Source organism: Lepidochelys olivacea (genome assembly GCF_965140295.1).
Source record: "Lepidochelys olivacea isolate rLepOli2 genome assembly, chromosome: 16".
Taxonomy (NCBI): domain Eukaryota; kingdom Metazoa; phylum Chordata; order Testudines; family Cheloniidae; genus Lepidochelys; species Lepidochelys olivacea.
Window position 1 is genome coordinate 20,434,045 of NC_140426.1, and position 16,511 is coordinate 20,450,555.

At 44.0% G+C, this 16,511-nt stretch overlaps 1 protein-coding gene across 2 annotated transcripts in view; it reads left to right on the plus strand.

The window, feature by feature from the left end:
• Nucleotides 1–882: 882 nt before the first annotated feature.
• The window catches only part of COL5A1 (collagen type V alpha 1 chain), a 248,110-nt gene continuing 232,481 nt past the window's right edge, over nt 883–16,511 (plus strand). Inside the window, exon 1 of one of the 2 annotated variants that reach the window (XM_084649659.1) lies at nt 883–1,511. In XM_084649659.1, coding sequence (XP_084505785.1) covers nt 1,418–1,511 — 94 coding nt within the window. In that variant the 5' untranslated portion in view covers nt 883–1,417. The remainder of the gene's footprint in view (nt 1,512–16,511) is intronic. The other variant, XM_084649658.1, reaches the window with a different exon arrangement.

Genomic DNA, 16,511 nt, shown 5'->3' on the forward strand with positions numbered 1-16,511 from the left:
AATAAGTGCAGCCCTACGGGCATGTAGAAGCTTTAATGCCTTTCACAGGGTTTTCAAAGGTTTCTTTCTTCCTCAGTCCATTTGCCAACGAGGGTCCGGCCGCACTGAACTTGGTGGCTGAGGGTTCACATACTCAGTTAGCTGCTGGGCTCATAACTGTGATGGCGAAAACCCATTTCCCCATTTGTTGTTTGCAGGGTTGTTGATTCCCGGTTGGGCCCAGGATATTACAGAGACAAGCTGGGCCAGGTCACATCTTTTACTGGGCCAACTTCTGTTGGCAGCAGAGTCAAGCTTACCCAGCGCCCCGTGTAAACTCGAAAGCGTGTCTCTTCCACCAACAGAAATTGGTCCAATAGAAGATATTACTTCCACCATCTGCTCTCTCTAATTCCTCCATTTAACATCCCCACTCACCTTCCACCCACTCCCCTGTTAACCTGTTGCAAACCAATCTTTTACAACTGATCTAAAAATATTGCTTTTTATTATGCCTTTCCAATTTTGTTTCTTTTTGCTCTGACACTGGTTACCGCTTGTCCCAAGAAGCACAAAGAGTCAAGCAACACTGAACCCAGAATTAAAAAATTCTTTAGGCTTCTTGTAAGTCCTTTGGACTCCTGGTGCCGGGGGTGAAAAACAAACCAACCCACCCTGCAACATCTCCCACGCACTGACCGCGAACGCGCTGAATTCGAAGGACTAACTTAGCAAAAGAGCCCAGGACAGCCGCAACTTGTTTGCAACAGCTCGATTTCCTGTCTCTGGTTGCATTCAAACTTGCCGCTGGGACCTGCCTCCCGTGCAGCCCTCGGATCTGGTTGGAGACAGGCTGGGAAAGAAATCAAGGCTGCCGGAGGAAGGGAGGAAGAAAAATCTCCCCATGCCACACATTCAATTTTTTCTCTCTCTCTTTTAAAAACTTCTTTCCCTCTTCCCACCCCCCCGTTTCTCCTGGACTCCAGTAGAAGGGGGCAGAGCTCCGCCGCCTCCTAAACTCTGATTTGCTGCATGGGATCTCGATTGACAATCTCTCGCATCTGCTTTAAAAGAAGGGAAGAAAAAAAAGTTTCCACTCCTCGATTAGTCAGGGAAGGGGGACATCACTTGAGAGGGGAGCCCGAGAAGAATCAGACCAAGAGGAGGAGGAGAGACGGAAGGGAAGCGAAGAAGGACCTGCTATACCAAGAAAGCAAGACAAGCCAAAACAAAAATACAGTCACAGAGAAAGTTCAGACCCTCATCCTAGTTAATAGCAATCAAACACAAACCTCCAGCTCATGGCTTTATAAAAGTTGCTTTTTCTGGGGGGAGGGGGGTCTGAGGCTTTTCCTTTGATTTTTCTACCCCAGACCTAAGGTCGTGTGAGCATTTGCTCAACCCCCTACGCAAGCTGATCCCCCTTTTATTGTGGACCATGGATACACACACAAGGTGGAAAAGAAGAAGTTGGATAAGGACCAAAACGATAGCAATATTTCTACTCTATGCAATTTCTCAAAGCAGAGCGGGTAAGGCACTTTTGTTTATATGGTTCGTTGTGTCCTTAATAAATAGTTTGCCTTCAGGCTACAGAAACAGCTTTCTCTCTCCCTTATTTAACTTAGCCTTGTTAAAACATGATGGCTGTTGACTAATGTGCATGTCATCTATGTCTGGAGCAAATATATGGGTGAGCTGCCCGAAGGCTTCAGAAAACTTGTAACAAGAAAGAAAAGCTTGCTTTCTATTGTGCTGTGCAAAACATTTGTCTTTTCTTACCCAATGCATTCCAAAAAAAAAAAAAAAAAATTCTAGCTGCCCAAGTCCTGTGAATGCCATTTGTCAGGGGGCCCATACAAGGGAGAAAACTTAACTTAAAACACAATCTCCCCCCCCCCCCCCACCCCTTAAAACAGATCTGCCAGTTGCCAGGCTCACTTTAAATAAAAAGAATCAAAATGTATTTTTAGTGACTTTTTTGTTGTTTCCCTATACAGATATTTTGAATTAATTGTAAACGTCTCTTCTTTGCATAGTTTCTGCTGGAAGAGAGCAAACTTTTGTCAAGAAATAATCGGTTCTCTTCTCTCCCGTATCAAAGCAAGAGATCTTGGTGCAAAAAGCTTTTGCAAACTTTGCTTTTAGAAACTTTTACGCCCTCTGTTGTATGCTGCCTGTACTTTTGTTAATTCAATCTTGCATCCCCCCGCGCCCTCCAAATCACTGTTGCTGGGTTTGGTAAAGGAGAAACTACAAAACGCAACTGTTGGGGCAAAAACAATAGCTCCAAGAGTCACCTTTTTTGCATTCTAGAAAGCGAGGACTGAGTACTTGATTTTGTTACTTACTTTTTGAGAAGTTTTTTTTTTTGTTAATTTTAATATTGACTTTCACAATTATTAACTCTGGAATGCATAGGCAGGATAGAGGAATACTGATGAATCTATCTTGAAAGTTCTTTGAACTTACAATAGCTTAACTCTACTGAGACTCTAAAGGGCACCTGCAGATGTTTGTGGTCGGCAAATACTAAAGAGCAATATTTATTTCTGATTTCCTTTTACAGTACTGTGGGAGGAAGAATAAGAGGAGGTTTGGGGGCAAAGCCACTTTGATGATTTTAAAAGGTGAGATAGGAACCATGATGGAGTTTTGCAGGAGAGTTGGGGCCAACTGAATGGGTGGCAGCTAATGTCAAACTGAGATTCCAATGTTACTGACTAGTAAAAGCATTTAATACAGTCTGTCTGAGCTTCAGCCTTAATTCTGAAGTTTGCATAAGTTCTTTTGGAAGCCCAACCACTATTTAACAGATTGTGTGTTACCAAGACAAGTCATGGGGGGATTCAGACCATAACCGAATAATTGTCAATTATTGTCATTTCAAGGTTCTTCATTCTAACCCAAGAGGACCTATTTATAAAAAGGAGGGAAGCGACTTGTCAAAAATTGCAAGAAAAAGTTCTTAGGTGAGGTAGAAAATATATTCTTTACTGAAAGATAAATATCTATAGATAGAACCTCAGTGGAGGAGAAATAATTATCACCTCAGAGCTACTCCCAGATGTTCTATTGCATTGCAAATCTATTGGATTATGACCTGGAGCAATTGTCTTTGGCTGGATAAGGACCGGATCTGATGTCCATCTTCATATTTAGATAGAGGAAAGAATATTTTCTGGGACCATCCTCTTTTAAAGCAGTCAGCTCCTCAGATCGGGTACTGTACTACCTTCTTTTGCCATTTGTAGACTGCTAAATCCTTGTCAATTTCAGAAATTTAAATGGAAAGAATACAAAGTTTTTTGCAGTCCTGTTGCAGTACAATTAGCCAGGGATGTATTTCAGTAGTGTCATAGCAGCTTAGACGTACTGTCAGTCTCTATATTCTTTGCAGTGCTTTTAGGGAGACTACCCATTGGCTTCGGGGAGATTTGGATCAGAAGTGTGGAGGTATGTCCATCTAAAACTCATTATGGACTAGGAGGTTTCATGCATCTATAACTGTCGGTGTATAGAAATCTTGCTGTTCTGAGTAGCGTCTCTCTTTGAAGTGAAAGGTATTGAGTATTCCCAGTGAGCTTCCTGGTATGATATTGGATTACTCAAATGTGGGAGGAGCCAGATTTGGTCATTTAAAGGCAACGTCTAATGTTCTTTTATCTGGTTAACTTCCCCCAACCACAGTTAAGTTCTCTTTCCTCTTTTATTTAATCCCAGTTTCTTAAAAGGACTAAAATAAAACTGAAATAAAATGCAATGAAGTGAAAACTCACTTCTCTTTTGTCCTGCTCAGGAGCAAATACACCTCTACTATTCAAGTGGGAAAAGAAACCTAACGAAAAGAAAATTATTTGCAGACGTTGATTTATTCTAGAGGCTATGCCATAAGTGACATGAGCTGGGCTGTCTCAGTGATTCCTTTCCAAGCCACAGTGACCCCTGTTCTTTTACAAGTGGTGTCACTTTAAATTTAACTGACAGACAAAGTTGGAGTCTCTCTTTATTTTTACAGATCCTCATAAATGTGAATCAGGTTTCTGGGCGAATATTTTTGGGAACAGCCATTTCCTTTAGTGGTGGAGAAAAGTGTAATAAGAATGCACAGCGTGACCTTTAAAAAGAAATAAAAATTCTGGAAATTATGAAGTATTTTGTTACCATCTGTTGCTTCTCCCCTTGGCTGTTTATAGTAGTCTAGAATGAGCTAAGAATATAATATTCTTAGTCTCTGGCCAGTTAGGACAGATCAATATTTTTACAGTTGAAAAGGATAGGAGTGGCTACTCCAGGAGAAATACGATCCTGTTAGTCTGGAATGGATGTCAGGTGACAGTTCTGTTGTCCAATGGAAAACGTGCATTGTGGTCTCATTGTTTGTGACACGTTGGTCGAGAAGGGGGAGAATTATACAACCTTGGAACAGAACTTTATGGATAATTTGTTTTTTTTAACAAGCTACAGTAATAAACGACCCATTCAGAAGTTGACAGGGATGCATCTGTCAGTTGACTAGCATTCAATGAAACCATGTATTTTCCAAGGGCAGTATGCAGACTCTTCTCAAACCACTCTCCCTTCCCTATAGTAGTCTCTTTCCCATTGTCACGTAGAATGGCATGTGGCCTGAAATACAGTGTCAATGCCACAGCCAAGGGGCCAATTCTGCCAGTTACCGAGTGGCTTCAGCACCCAACAAAGTCAATGAACATTGAGCACACTCCGTATTTGGCGTTATTAGGTGCCAGCATCATTATTTTTGCCTTGGCCCTAAATGACCATGGATAAACCGTCGACATGGGATTGGAGAAAGCCCCTTTCATCGCTGGTTTTCAGTGCATTGCTCCTTCTCCAATAAACGTACTTAGGAATTGTCGGTTTTGTGTTGCAAGCAGGCCTGTTAATCAGGGCCTTTTAGCCTCCAGTACTGGACTCTTTACGCCTTTGAGCTGATTTCTGCTCCTCATGGTTTGAAGGCTGATGAGTCATTTGGGGTATAATTATCCTAGATCTGCAACACTGATTCCTACTGGATGAAAAGCCCTTTAATAATAAGGTTAATCCTATAAACAAAAGTATTTTGCCCTTACACCTAGGGCACGCAGAAATAACGGCTCTGTTAGGACCAACAGAAGGGAACTGCAAAGGGAATATGAATCTTTACTGTGGAAAAAAGGCCCAAACTTTCTTGTTTAAAGGGACAAAAACTCTCCCTTAGCGGTTTTCTTTTTAACACACCAAGCAATCGAAGCTAATCATTAGATTGGCATGGTGCCTCCTGGTTACTCTGACAGGTCGCAGCGTAGTGATAGTCTGTTTGCTGCAGACATCTGTCAGTTAAAAGTCTTGGCATGAGTTGATAATGTGGTTCCCATTTTCTGACTTTTCATACCCTTGTGCTATGTGCCAGGGATCCAGATGTGAGAGATGAAAGGATAAGAGTGGGTATGTGCACTAACAAAGGCAGCCATGGAGGTGAGCTTAGATTCCCAGTTTGTGGCATTGGTATGAGGATTAACAGCTTTGAGGATAAAGAGAGTTTTTTCAGCCACCACAAAAAAGTGCTTTTTGTAGAGGAATCATGTGGCTTGTTGGAAAGTCCTGAAGATGGCATAAAAAGTTTCTATCCTGGGGCCGGTCAGAATCAAACTTGCCTTATTAACCAGGTATAACCGACTGCTTGAAACTTAATAGGATGTGTAGTGGGTGGTATTTCTCCCTCTGTATGGTGCATATAAACATCTGTACTATACCTGGCATTCCATGTAACACTCTGTAGTTACTGTGTCTGGATTCATCTTTTTTTCGTGTGGATCTTGAACTATATATTAAGAAAGGAAATTTTGGTGTGTCTGGTGAAGTCTGAAGTCCTGTAAATAAACGAAAGTGGAGTTAGCCCTTTGTCATGTGACAATGGCAAGGAATCACAGAACTAAATGCTTTCCACCAAAACTCCATAAGGAGTTTTATTAGGATTAGGAAATCAGCATTATCCCTAAGCTATCCCTTTCTCCTCTTCCTTGTAGAGTGCCGGCCTCAAAACTTCCTCACCCTGCATGTCTTCCGGCTATAGATTTAAAGAAACGGTACGATGATCCTCACAGCCTCTTTGAATTTTTTTTTTCCAGAGGGAGGCACTGGCATAAATACAGATGTGAATAAGCAAAATACACATGTGGCATATTTACTCCAATACCTCTGCATTAGTGAAAGTACCCATTTATAGACACATGGCTTAGATAATCCAAGGTTTCTGTCTGGACTTGAGAAATAAATCTGTAAGAGCAGACTTTCCAGGAAACAGCTCTTGGGTCTGTTTTTAAAAATAGGAGATTTGGCAATTTATTTCCTACATCTGTCTCTCTCCCTCTCCCCGCCCTGTCACCTCACTTTCATCTTTGTCCAAAGTTTAAGGATACTTCCTGGAGCAGAAGTTTAATGTTAGTGATAGGAACATCCGTTCTCAGAGAGCCTGATCCAGCTTCCATTAAAGTGAGTGGATAGATTCTCATTGATTTCAGTCTGTTCTAGTCTACAAAGCATAACGTATCAGTAAATATTTGTGAGTGTCGAGTTTGTTTTAAGATTTCAGGTTGTCTGAGTAATAACAGTGAATAAATTTAAAAAAATCACTTTTCCCTTATAATACCCATTCCTTCTTGTTGGATGGGACACCTGCTGGCACTTCTAACAGATTTGTCTTTAGACAGCATGAACTTGTCTGTGCATAGATTGTTAGGCAGAGATTTTTCCAAAGCCACTTAGGAAATATGAGTGCACCGTACCTATTCATTTCAAGGGGGGACTGTGTGTCTAAATCTCCTAGGTGGGTATGAAAATCTCAGCCATAGATTTTTAAGACCAGCAGGGATAACTACTCTGACCTTCTGCATCACACAGGGCTTAGAATTTCACCCCAGTGATTCCTGAAAGGGAGGGAATTGTTCTTCCCTATTACATTATTGACTGCTCTGGGACCCTATAGTTATTTAATTCATTGTACGTGTTTGCATGTATACTGTAGACAAGTATCAAATACAGGAATAATTTAAGAACAGTGTCACCAAGTGCCCTATGTTGCTGATGATTGGAGAGTGGGCAGAACAGTGTCCTGTAGAGATGGAATGGTAGAGTGGGCATACAGGGGATCGGACTGGGAGTCAGGATTCCACTTCTGAGTCTGCCATTGATTTGCTATGTGGCCACGTCATCCCAACTGGGATTTCCAAAGTGTCCTAAGAGGTTTAGACACCTGTCTCCCATTGAATTTCAAAATCCCAGTCGTAGTTCCCGAGTGCTCCATTTTATCCATTTGCAAAATGTCTGGGATGATGCTGTTTGTTTTTTAACTTCCTTGCAAGTCATGTTGGAGGGAATGTGGGAGCTGAGTAATCCAGAGATCCCCAGGCCAGAAGGGACCATTGTGATCATCTAGTCTGACCTCTGGTATAACACAGGCCAGAGACCTTCCCCTAGATAGTTCCTAGAGCAGATCTTTTTGGAAACACGTTGAATCTTGATTTAAAAATTGCCAGTGACAGAGAATCCACCATGCCCCTTGGTAAAATGGTGCCAGTTGATAATTATCCTCGCTGTTAAAAACTTACACTTAATTGATAGTTGTGAAGTGATTTGTGATCCACAAATGGAAGGAGAGTGATGCAGATTCTATTATCGTTCTTGTAACTGCTGCTAGTTGAAAGATCTGGCAACCATCTTTTGGGGTGAAAAAAAAATCTCAAAAATCTGGAAAGCCAGGTACAATGACAATATTTTGTGGTCTAGGTTGGGGTCCATTGTCAGAGTGAGACCCATCAAGTGGCAGAGGCCAGTGACCTCCGACATCTTCGTTCTCTCCTCTCATTATGCACCATAGTATGACTCCACTGACTTCAGTGATTGACACTGATCTTAAGTGTGAGGGCAATGAGGTCCTTTGATGGGCAGCTTTCCAACCACACAGCTGCTGAAACAAGCTCTGCTCTGGGTGTTGAGCCCCAAGGCAGAGGAAGGAAAAAAAAACACAAGTGTCCAAACCTAAGGGCCTTGCAGACAAGAGAAACATCCTTCCAGGGACATGAGATCCTTGTTCTGTTTGATGCAACTTGCAGACATGGTGGCTTTGTACTTGAACAGCCTCATTTGCCCACAGGATGGTTGTTAGGAGTAATCATTAGTACAGCCCCATAAATCCCCAAGATGCATTCCTTGCCCTGAACAGTTTCTACAACCTAAAACAGGAAAATGGGGACAAAGGTAAGGGAGGGCATGGGGAGAGTTTTGAGAATTGCCTTGGAGGAATCAATTAGATCTCTTAACTAAAAATGAAATTAAGGCATTTAAGCTTAATGTTAATTGGGATGGTATGGGGCATGTTTAATTCCTCCAGGTATTAATTATTATTTGTAGTGAGCCAACAATGTGTGAGGTAGATGGATATGAAGACCAGGGACCTGATTCAGGTCTTGCTTGTAATGGTTTTCCATTGCCGTAGAGCCATTGACGTCAAGGGAGTTACTGCCAGTTTGTTTCAGTGCAAGTGAAATCAGAATGGAGAAGGAGATTTCCACTCCAGCGCTTACAGTCTAGCTAAACATTGTGCAACTAGGTATATGGGGGTGAAAAAACCCACCGAAGAGGAATGATGCAAGTGGGGTGAATGAATGCTGAAGTTAGGCAGCATCTCTTTAATTCCACGATTTAGCTCTGTGTGTGTGTATGTGTGCACCTGGAGAACGGGGGAGGCGAGGCAAGGGGTAGGAGGAAAGTTGGGGTAGGGATTGTCAGCCCTTCTGAATAAATCTGTTTGCAGGAGGCTCTTAAAGGAGGAAAGATTCCACGATGTATTTTCCTTCGCAAAATATCCAGAGTGATCAGCTCTCTAGTTCTGTTTGTGGTGTATGTGGGTTGCAAGCACGCAGCGTTAACGGTTAGATTTGGTATCCTAACTGTTGAGTGAATACCATAGCCTCGTGGCGCAGTTCGTTGTTGTCCCGGTTGTTGTGAATGTCAAAGGGAGAATAAGGGCTTGTCTACCTATGGCATTATTCCAGACTCGGTACTCCAAGTGGATGAAACTAAACCAGAAAAGGCACTCTTCTTCCAGAATATGAGTGTCCACAGATGGCGTTATCCCAGAATAGCTATTGTGATTTTAATTCACATGCTACCTTAATCCGAATTGCCTTTTGAAGTTTCGACAAGCCCTAAAAAGGAGGGAAACCCTGGTGTGTGCCTGATATGCATGCATTCAGACACAGCCGCAAGTTTGTCCCAGCGTATACTTTTACAAACACACCAGTTTCTTCTAGCTTTTGGGATGCCGGTTTTCCCCGTTCTATCTTGCATTATCAGGAGCTCCTTTATTCAAACCACTGAGACTCAGTGCTGAGCTATGCAATCTGAGCGTTACCAATCATGGCTGCACTGCATGGGTAAGCACAGGGCATGGATGAAACTCTCAAAGCCCCATCTTGGCCTGCACTTGGCGTAAAACCTGGGGTGGAGTCTCTTGGGGTGAGGAGGAGTCTATCCTGTGGCTGTTCCAAACTCCAGGACAGAACTCTAGAGGGGATTCCCCCTATGGCATCGTATCCCACATGTACACCCCATGGCTCTTTTATAAAAGGGAAATGATCATTCCTAGTCAAGGGCAGTGACTCATCCTATGAGTCATGCAGAAAGAATCCAGCTGTGTCTGGAGTCCTCTGAAGGAGGATTTCCTCATTGGCTCATTGTGATCAGTTGACCTGCTGTTGAGGGAGTCCCTAGGGAAGCTCCCATATAATAAAGAGGGATCTCTTTTTCCCTTTGTTTCATTCAAAGCTGTGCTCACTGAACGTAAATGACAGCGCTTGCAAATTCCTTACTATTTTGCTAAGTCCCAGGGTCAGAGCCGCTGTTGCCCTTTGAGCTGCTTGAATTACTGCTGCTTTTTATTTTTTATTTTTTTAGATCGGAATTTCTCTCCAACGTAACCCATCTAGGCGGTAGCTGGAAAACTGGCAAGAATAGCAAATTGGAAGGCACTGAACAGTCTTTTGTCCTGGTGGTGCGGGTGTGTGTGTGGGTGTGGTTTGGAAAGCCTTCGGCATAGATTGGCCCTTTAAAAGGTCTTAATTCATGAGCTTGTTGGAAGATCTTCAAGTCTTGGTTGGGACCTTTGCTAAACACTTGGAGTCAATAGGGGTGACATTCAGTCTTGTGCAGAGAGCCTTCACAAGGCCCATGTGCCACTGAAATCCTCATTTGGGGAGACTGTATTGATACATAGGCCCCCTGCTGTCTCCTGCATGGGGGTGAATTCCACCCGAAGTCCAGCAGAAGGTCAAGTGGCACAGATGGAGATGCTTTTAGCTGTTAAAAAGTCCTGCTGAAGATCTGTGGCCTTAGGGCTCTGTATCCAGGCATGGGGGTGTATGCTAAATGGATATGTGCGCTCTGAATTGTCTTCTGACCTAGAAAAGGTCTTTGGAAGATCTGGACTGTTTTATTTTTATCAGCTCTTCCTCCCAGCATGTTCTTGATAGCCTCCCTACATCACGCCTGGTAGAAGGAGGCTATCGCTGGCAATTCAGCGCACCGGGGCAGAGCTGGAGAAAGAGGCTCATCACACACCAAGAGTTTCCGTAATTTCGCAGTGGGCTTCAGGCGAGAGGAGTATTCTGAGGGCTGCGTATTCCTGCTGTAACATATGCGGGCACCTCATTCTCTGTGCCTCACGGGGGTCCTAGCATGAACATGAGGAACAGACCTAGTGCCAACTGAGAGCCCAACCCTGCAATTGTCTACTCATGAAACCCACACCAGCTTGGAGTGGCTGTCTGTTACCCTCTGGGATTGAGGAGCCTGCTACAACCTTGGGGAGGAGAGCTGGGTTTTGTAGCTCAGGCAGTAAAGTCTCTTGTATTCAGATCCAGAAGTCTCAAGTTCAGTGCCCCCTGCGGATGACCCACCCAGAGGTGTGGCATTACACTCTGGATTTCTTTGGGGGTAAACAAGGACTAAGAGTCTGATCCAGCAGACACTGACATCAATGGCAATATAGCCACTGACAGCATGGTCAGATAGATGAGTAACAGCTTGCAAGACCGGGCCTTTAAATAGGATTGCATTGAGGCCTGATGCGAAGCCCACTGGAGTCTAATGGAGAAACTCATGTTAACTGTAGTAGGATTTGGATCAGACCCTGGGTGCTTTAAGGACCCAATCTTACAAGATGCTGAGCAACTTCTGGAGGCACCAAGTGTCCTCAGTTCCCATTGACTTGACTGGGAGCTGTGAGTGTGCAGTGTTCCCAGGCGTTGCTTACACCTTGCAGGATTGATCCCTTCGCTGCTGTAGTGACTTAGAAGTTTTGGTTAGGATTCAGCATGGTGCTTTTAGGAGAGAGAGAAAAATGCCCAGAACGACAATGAATAAACAAAAGCATTTCTATTGCTGTTCTTCTCCTGCTCTCATCACTGTGGTATCTGAGCACCTTCCAGTTGGGCATTAAGCCATGGGACTAACATCTGCCACAAGTGGCTTGTTCTCTCTCTGCAGGGGGAGAATCGTGTATGCAGTGGAGAGTTTTGATTGGGTAGGGTTTTCTTTTGGGTGGATTTGTTGTTTTTAGATATCCATGCTGCTCTGTGCTTTACATGAGAGAGGGCCGATCAGAGAAGCGTAGCTGGCACTGGGAACAAGTGTGATTTTGATGGTCCTTAGGTCCTGTGGGAATTTGTTCCATAGTCTCGGACTGCTTGAGAAAGCTCCATCTCCTGCACAGATGAGCTTTATCCTGATGGTCAGAAGCTCCATTGTGTCAGAGGAACAGAGTTCATAGAATCATAGGTTTCAGAGTAACAGCCGTGTTAGTCTGTATTCGCAAAAAGAAAAGGAGTACTTGTGGCACCTTAGAGACTAACCAATTTATTTGAGCATGAGCTTTCGTGAGCTACAGCTCACTTCATCGGATCACTTCATAGAATCATAGAATCACAGAGTTGGAAGGGACCTCTGGAGGCCATCTAGTCCAACCTCCTGCCCAGAGCAGGACCAATCCCAACTAAATCATCCCAGCCAGGGCTTTGTCAAGCCTGACCTTAAAAACTTCTAAGGAAGGAGATTCCACCACCTCCTTAGGTAACGCATTCCAGTGTTTCACCACCCTCCTAGTGAAAAAGTTTTTCCTAATATCCAACCTAAACCTCCCCCACTGCAACTTGAGACCATTACTCCTTGTCCTGTCATCTGCTATCACTGAGAATAGTCTAGATCCATCCTCTTTGGATCCACCTTTCAGGAAGTTAAAAGCAGCTATCAAATCCCCCCTCATTCTTCTCTTCCGTAGACTAAACAATCCCAGTTCCCTCGGCCTCTCCTCCTCTCTCCTATGGTTGTCGACCATAGTCCTCATCTCTGAGCTTTAGGCCCTTTTAGAGATGCTGGGCCCAGGTCACTGAGCACCTCGAAGATAAGGATGAGCCCTCAGACTTGCCTGGGTATTCTGCATGGAACCACACAGAGAGCGGAGGATGGGTGTGATTTGTGTGCCGTCGGCCATGCTGCTGAGGAGACGCACTGCAGGGTTGTGTGCTTGCTGGAGTTTCCTAAGAGCTGAAGAGTTCATGCTCAGGTCTATCGCATTGCTGTTGTCCAGACGAGGTGACAAAAGTGTGAATAATAGCTCACCAGGAGGGGATGGAGTGTCCTAGGCAACTGAAGGTGTGTGCTGCTACGTGAGAGCTGCGCATCAGCGAGGAATGTAGGAGCCCTCCTAAACTATGGACTATATTGAGTATGTGCCTTCAACCAAAGGAGACTGCTGCATCATAGCTGCAAACGCTTCAAAGTCCTTTCCTCTGCTCACCAGCATCACCTGGGTCCTGCTCAGGTTCAGCTTCAGTTATTTGGTAGTTGCATTTTTCCATGCAAAATGTTAACCCTCTCCCTCACCTTGCAACCTCAGCTTGCTGCAGAGAGCTCCTTGGAGACTGCATTCTCCAATTGCCTCACTCTACATAAAAGCTTTGATTCTTACTGGAGTCAAATTCACTCAGCTATGTGCTGAGTCTGCAAGCTGGCAGTTGTTTTTTTTTTTTTTTAAACTGTCAATGGAGACCTTTGTATGGAAAAAGAAAAAGAGACAAATGTGGGAAGAGCAAGCGAAAGCGGCAGGCACGGACAAGGGAAAAAAAGAAAGGGATGGATGGAAAAACTCCTTAAAATACAAAGACGATATAAGGGAAAAATTGAGGTTGGCAGCATGCTGTAATCAGCCACGTCGTTGTTGTTCATCAGTTTCAGGTCCTTGACACAGAGCTCAGCACTGAACGTGCAGTTAAGATGATGTTGTGGTTTCCCTGTGGACATGTCTGGAACCTCATCAGAGCAAAGCAATAAAACAATAGAGGAAGTGCACAATGGGCATTTTTTAGTTTAGTTTTTCTGAGTTGCTACTTTTTTTAGAAGCAAGAAGCTCCTAGCATTGCTTGGGAGTCTTCAGGCTTCTCAAAGATCACAGAATCAGAGAAATGTAGGGCTGCAAGGGACCTGGAGAAGTCACCAAGCTGAGCCCCCTGCACTGAGGTGGAACCAAGTAAACCTAGACTATCTGTGACAGATGTTTGTCCAATCTGTTCTTAAAAACCTCCAATGATGGAGTGTCCAGAACCTCCCTTGGAAGCCTGTTACTGGGTTTTGCAGATGAAGGCCATCACTTCTTGTCCTACCTTCTGTGGACACAGAGAACAATTGGTCACCATCCTCTTTAGAACAGCCCTTAACATATTTAAAGATTGTTACCAGGTCCTCCCCTTAGTCATCTTTTCTCAAGACTAAACCTGCCCAGTTTTTTAACCTTTCCTCTTAGGTCAGATTTTCTAAAGATGTAATTTTATGAAACACAAATCTATCATGGCTTTTATATATTTACGGGGCTGGAGTTTTCCTAGTAGTTTAGACAGTAAACTGCATGGAGAAAGGATGGTCTGAGAGTTAAGGCACTGAAATGAGACTCAGGAGAGTTCATTTCTCAGCTGTGGGCAGACTTCCTGTATGACGTAGACTAAGTCACTTAATTTCTCTGTGCCTCAGTTCCCCATCTTTAAAATGGGTATACTACTTCTTCTCTCTTGCTCTTTGTCTTATCTGTTTGGGCCAGAAACTCTTTGGGGGCAGGGACCATCTTACTCTGGGTCAGATCCTCGTCTGGTGTAAATTGTCAAAAATCTTTATTGACCTTGGTGGAACGATGGCAAATTTACAGCCTGCTGAGGATCTGCCCTTTTTGGCTGTACAGTGCCTAGAACAACAAGGCCCTGATTTCTGGGGCAGGCACTAAGAGAATACAAATAATAATACTGAGCACTGAATTGGCCTATTTATGGCCTATTGGTATGACTCATGTGGGCAGTGCTAGAAATTCAAATCCTGTCTGCGGGAGTGAAAATTATGACAGCTACCCAGCAGGCCAGACTAGACGATCCCAGGCCTTCTATTTTATGTCACCAATTCATAGATTATATCTTTCTTTAAAAAGTGAAACATAAAATATTTTTTCTCATCCCCGCCCCGCCGGGTTAAGTAGCTGGTTATATTTGAAGAGGTTGAAGGTTGTTCCTTTGTTGTAGGAAGAAAAACATAGCGTGCTCTTCTGTTAACAGAACCTGTCTCTACGGTACGCGTTGTGTCCCCAAGGGTAACTTCTTTGATTTGTCCGTGTCACTTTACAGCTTTTCTCTGTGCGTTTGATTTAAACAATATATGAGAGCATGGTGCATCATGCTGTTAAAGAAAAGGCACTATTATTAGGGCAAATTGAACCACTAAATATGACCAAGTAATTGAAAACAGGTCAGGGATTTCCTGAACAGCATGGTAGATACCTCAGCTTGCTGGGGAAAAAAAAAACTCAGCAAGCTAGAGTATGTGCATGTGTTGCAAATGGAAATTGGGGTACTGGTTACTGAAGCATCCTAGCATGCAAAGCCCAGTGGGGATATTCTAACACTGGGCAGCTATAAGCCAGGAAAAGAAGGCAAGGAAAGATGATCCCAGTATGTCTTTTAGGCAGTTTTTAGTTAGTAACATCCAACTATTTTTACAAGTGTAAGAAGGTTGGGAAAACGTCGCCAAGGCATTTTGCTTCGTTTCCATCTACTCTTTGGTAATATGGATGGCCGTAGGAATGCATCCATGCACCTGGCGATAGCCCTGATTTGTCTGAAAGGGCTCAGCTCCCATGTATTATGTTGCAGTAGGACCTAGAAGCCTCACTGTAGCAGGTGTGGTAGAACTGTGGAACAGTCCCTGCCCCGCAAAAGTTTACAATCTAAGGGTGAACTCCTGGCCCCACTGAAGTTGATGGGAGTTTTGCCCTTGACTTCAGTAGAATCGGGATTTCTCCCTAAAACACCTAACTTGAAAATCGAATCATGTCAAAGTGCTCAGAAAGAAAAGGAGTACTTGTGACCACAAGTACTCCTTCTCTTTTTGCGAATACAGACTAACACGGCTGTTACTCTGAAAAGTGCTCAGACCAACTGTTGTTCTGAATGTCGGGGGAGGTGAGGGATTCTCCACTGTTCTCAGTGGGAGCAGCAGGGTGCCGAACCTTCTTGACAGTCTGGCCACATGACTGTATTTAGATCTCCGCCTTAGCTCAGGATGACCCTGACCTGCATGCCTGGGTTGGGCGCTACATTTGCAGCCAGAGGGACAGAGAGGGAGATGCTAACGTTCTCAGGATCACCAAAGCCATAAAGTTCCTTTCCTGGCTCAGCCTGGAAGTGAAACGTTCTCTCCGCAGCGTTCTCTGTCCTCGCCTTTCTTGCAAGGTGTGGTTAGTGCTCCCAGGGAGTAGCATGGGCGGTTCCTGCTGTGCTGGAGAAAGCTGGATTTGAGTTTCTGGGGAGAAAACGAGACACCGAGAGAGATGCGAGGTCAGCAAGGGGTCTGCTGGAGTGTTTGACTGAAGGGATTGTTCTACAGTTCAGTTGTCAGCGATTGATTTAGAGTTTCATTTACGTGTCAGCTGGAACTGCTATTATTTGAGCGTGTCCACACAGGAAACGTATCAGTCCTGTGGCCGAGCCACGTAGTGGAGCCTTGCAGAGCAGTTTACTGTTGTGTTTTTTGTTTTTGAAGACGATGCTAATAAGAATGCTAATAGTAACGATGCTAATAGTAAGAATTCCAGGCAGCCAGAGTTTTGGTATCAGCTTCCCTGTAATCCCTAGGATACATTGCAATGTGCACCTTATGCAGGGATTCTGGCAGTAGGGGATGCAAGACAGATCCATGCAGTTGCACCCTTCAGACTCTGGATGGGAAGCAGTGAGTTTGAGCATGCAGATGTGGGTCCTTGTGGACCCATCCCCAAGGTGTCCAGTGATGGAATACTAACGTGTCCTTCACATGCTTTGTTTTAGAATTACAACCCTCCGGCTGCATAACGCATCCATCATATGTGTACCTCTTTTTGTAACCCGCACTGTTAAAAGGTGACTAGAAAAGCCCTGGGTGATGAGTCATTGTGAATACAA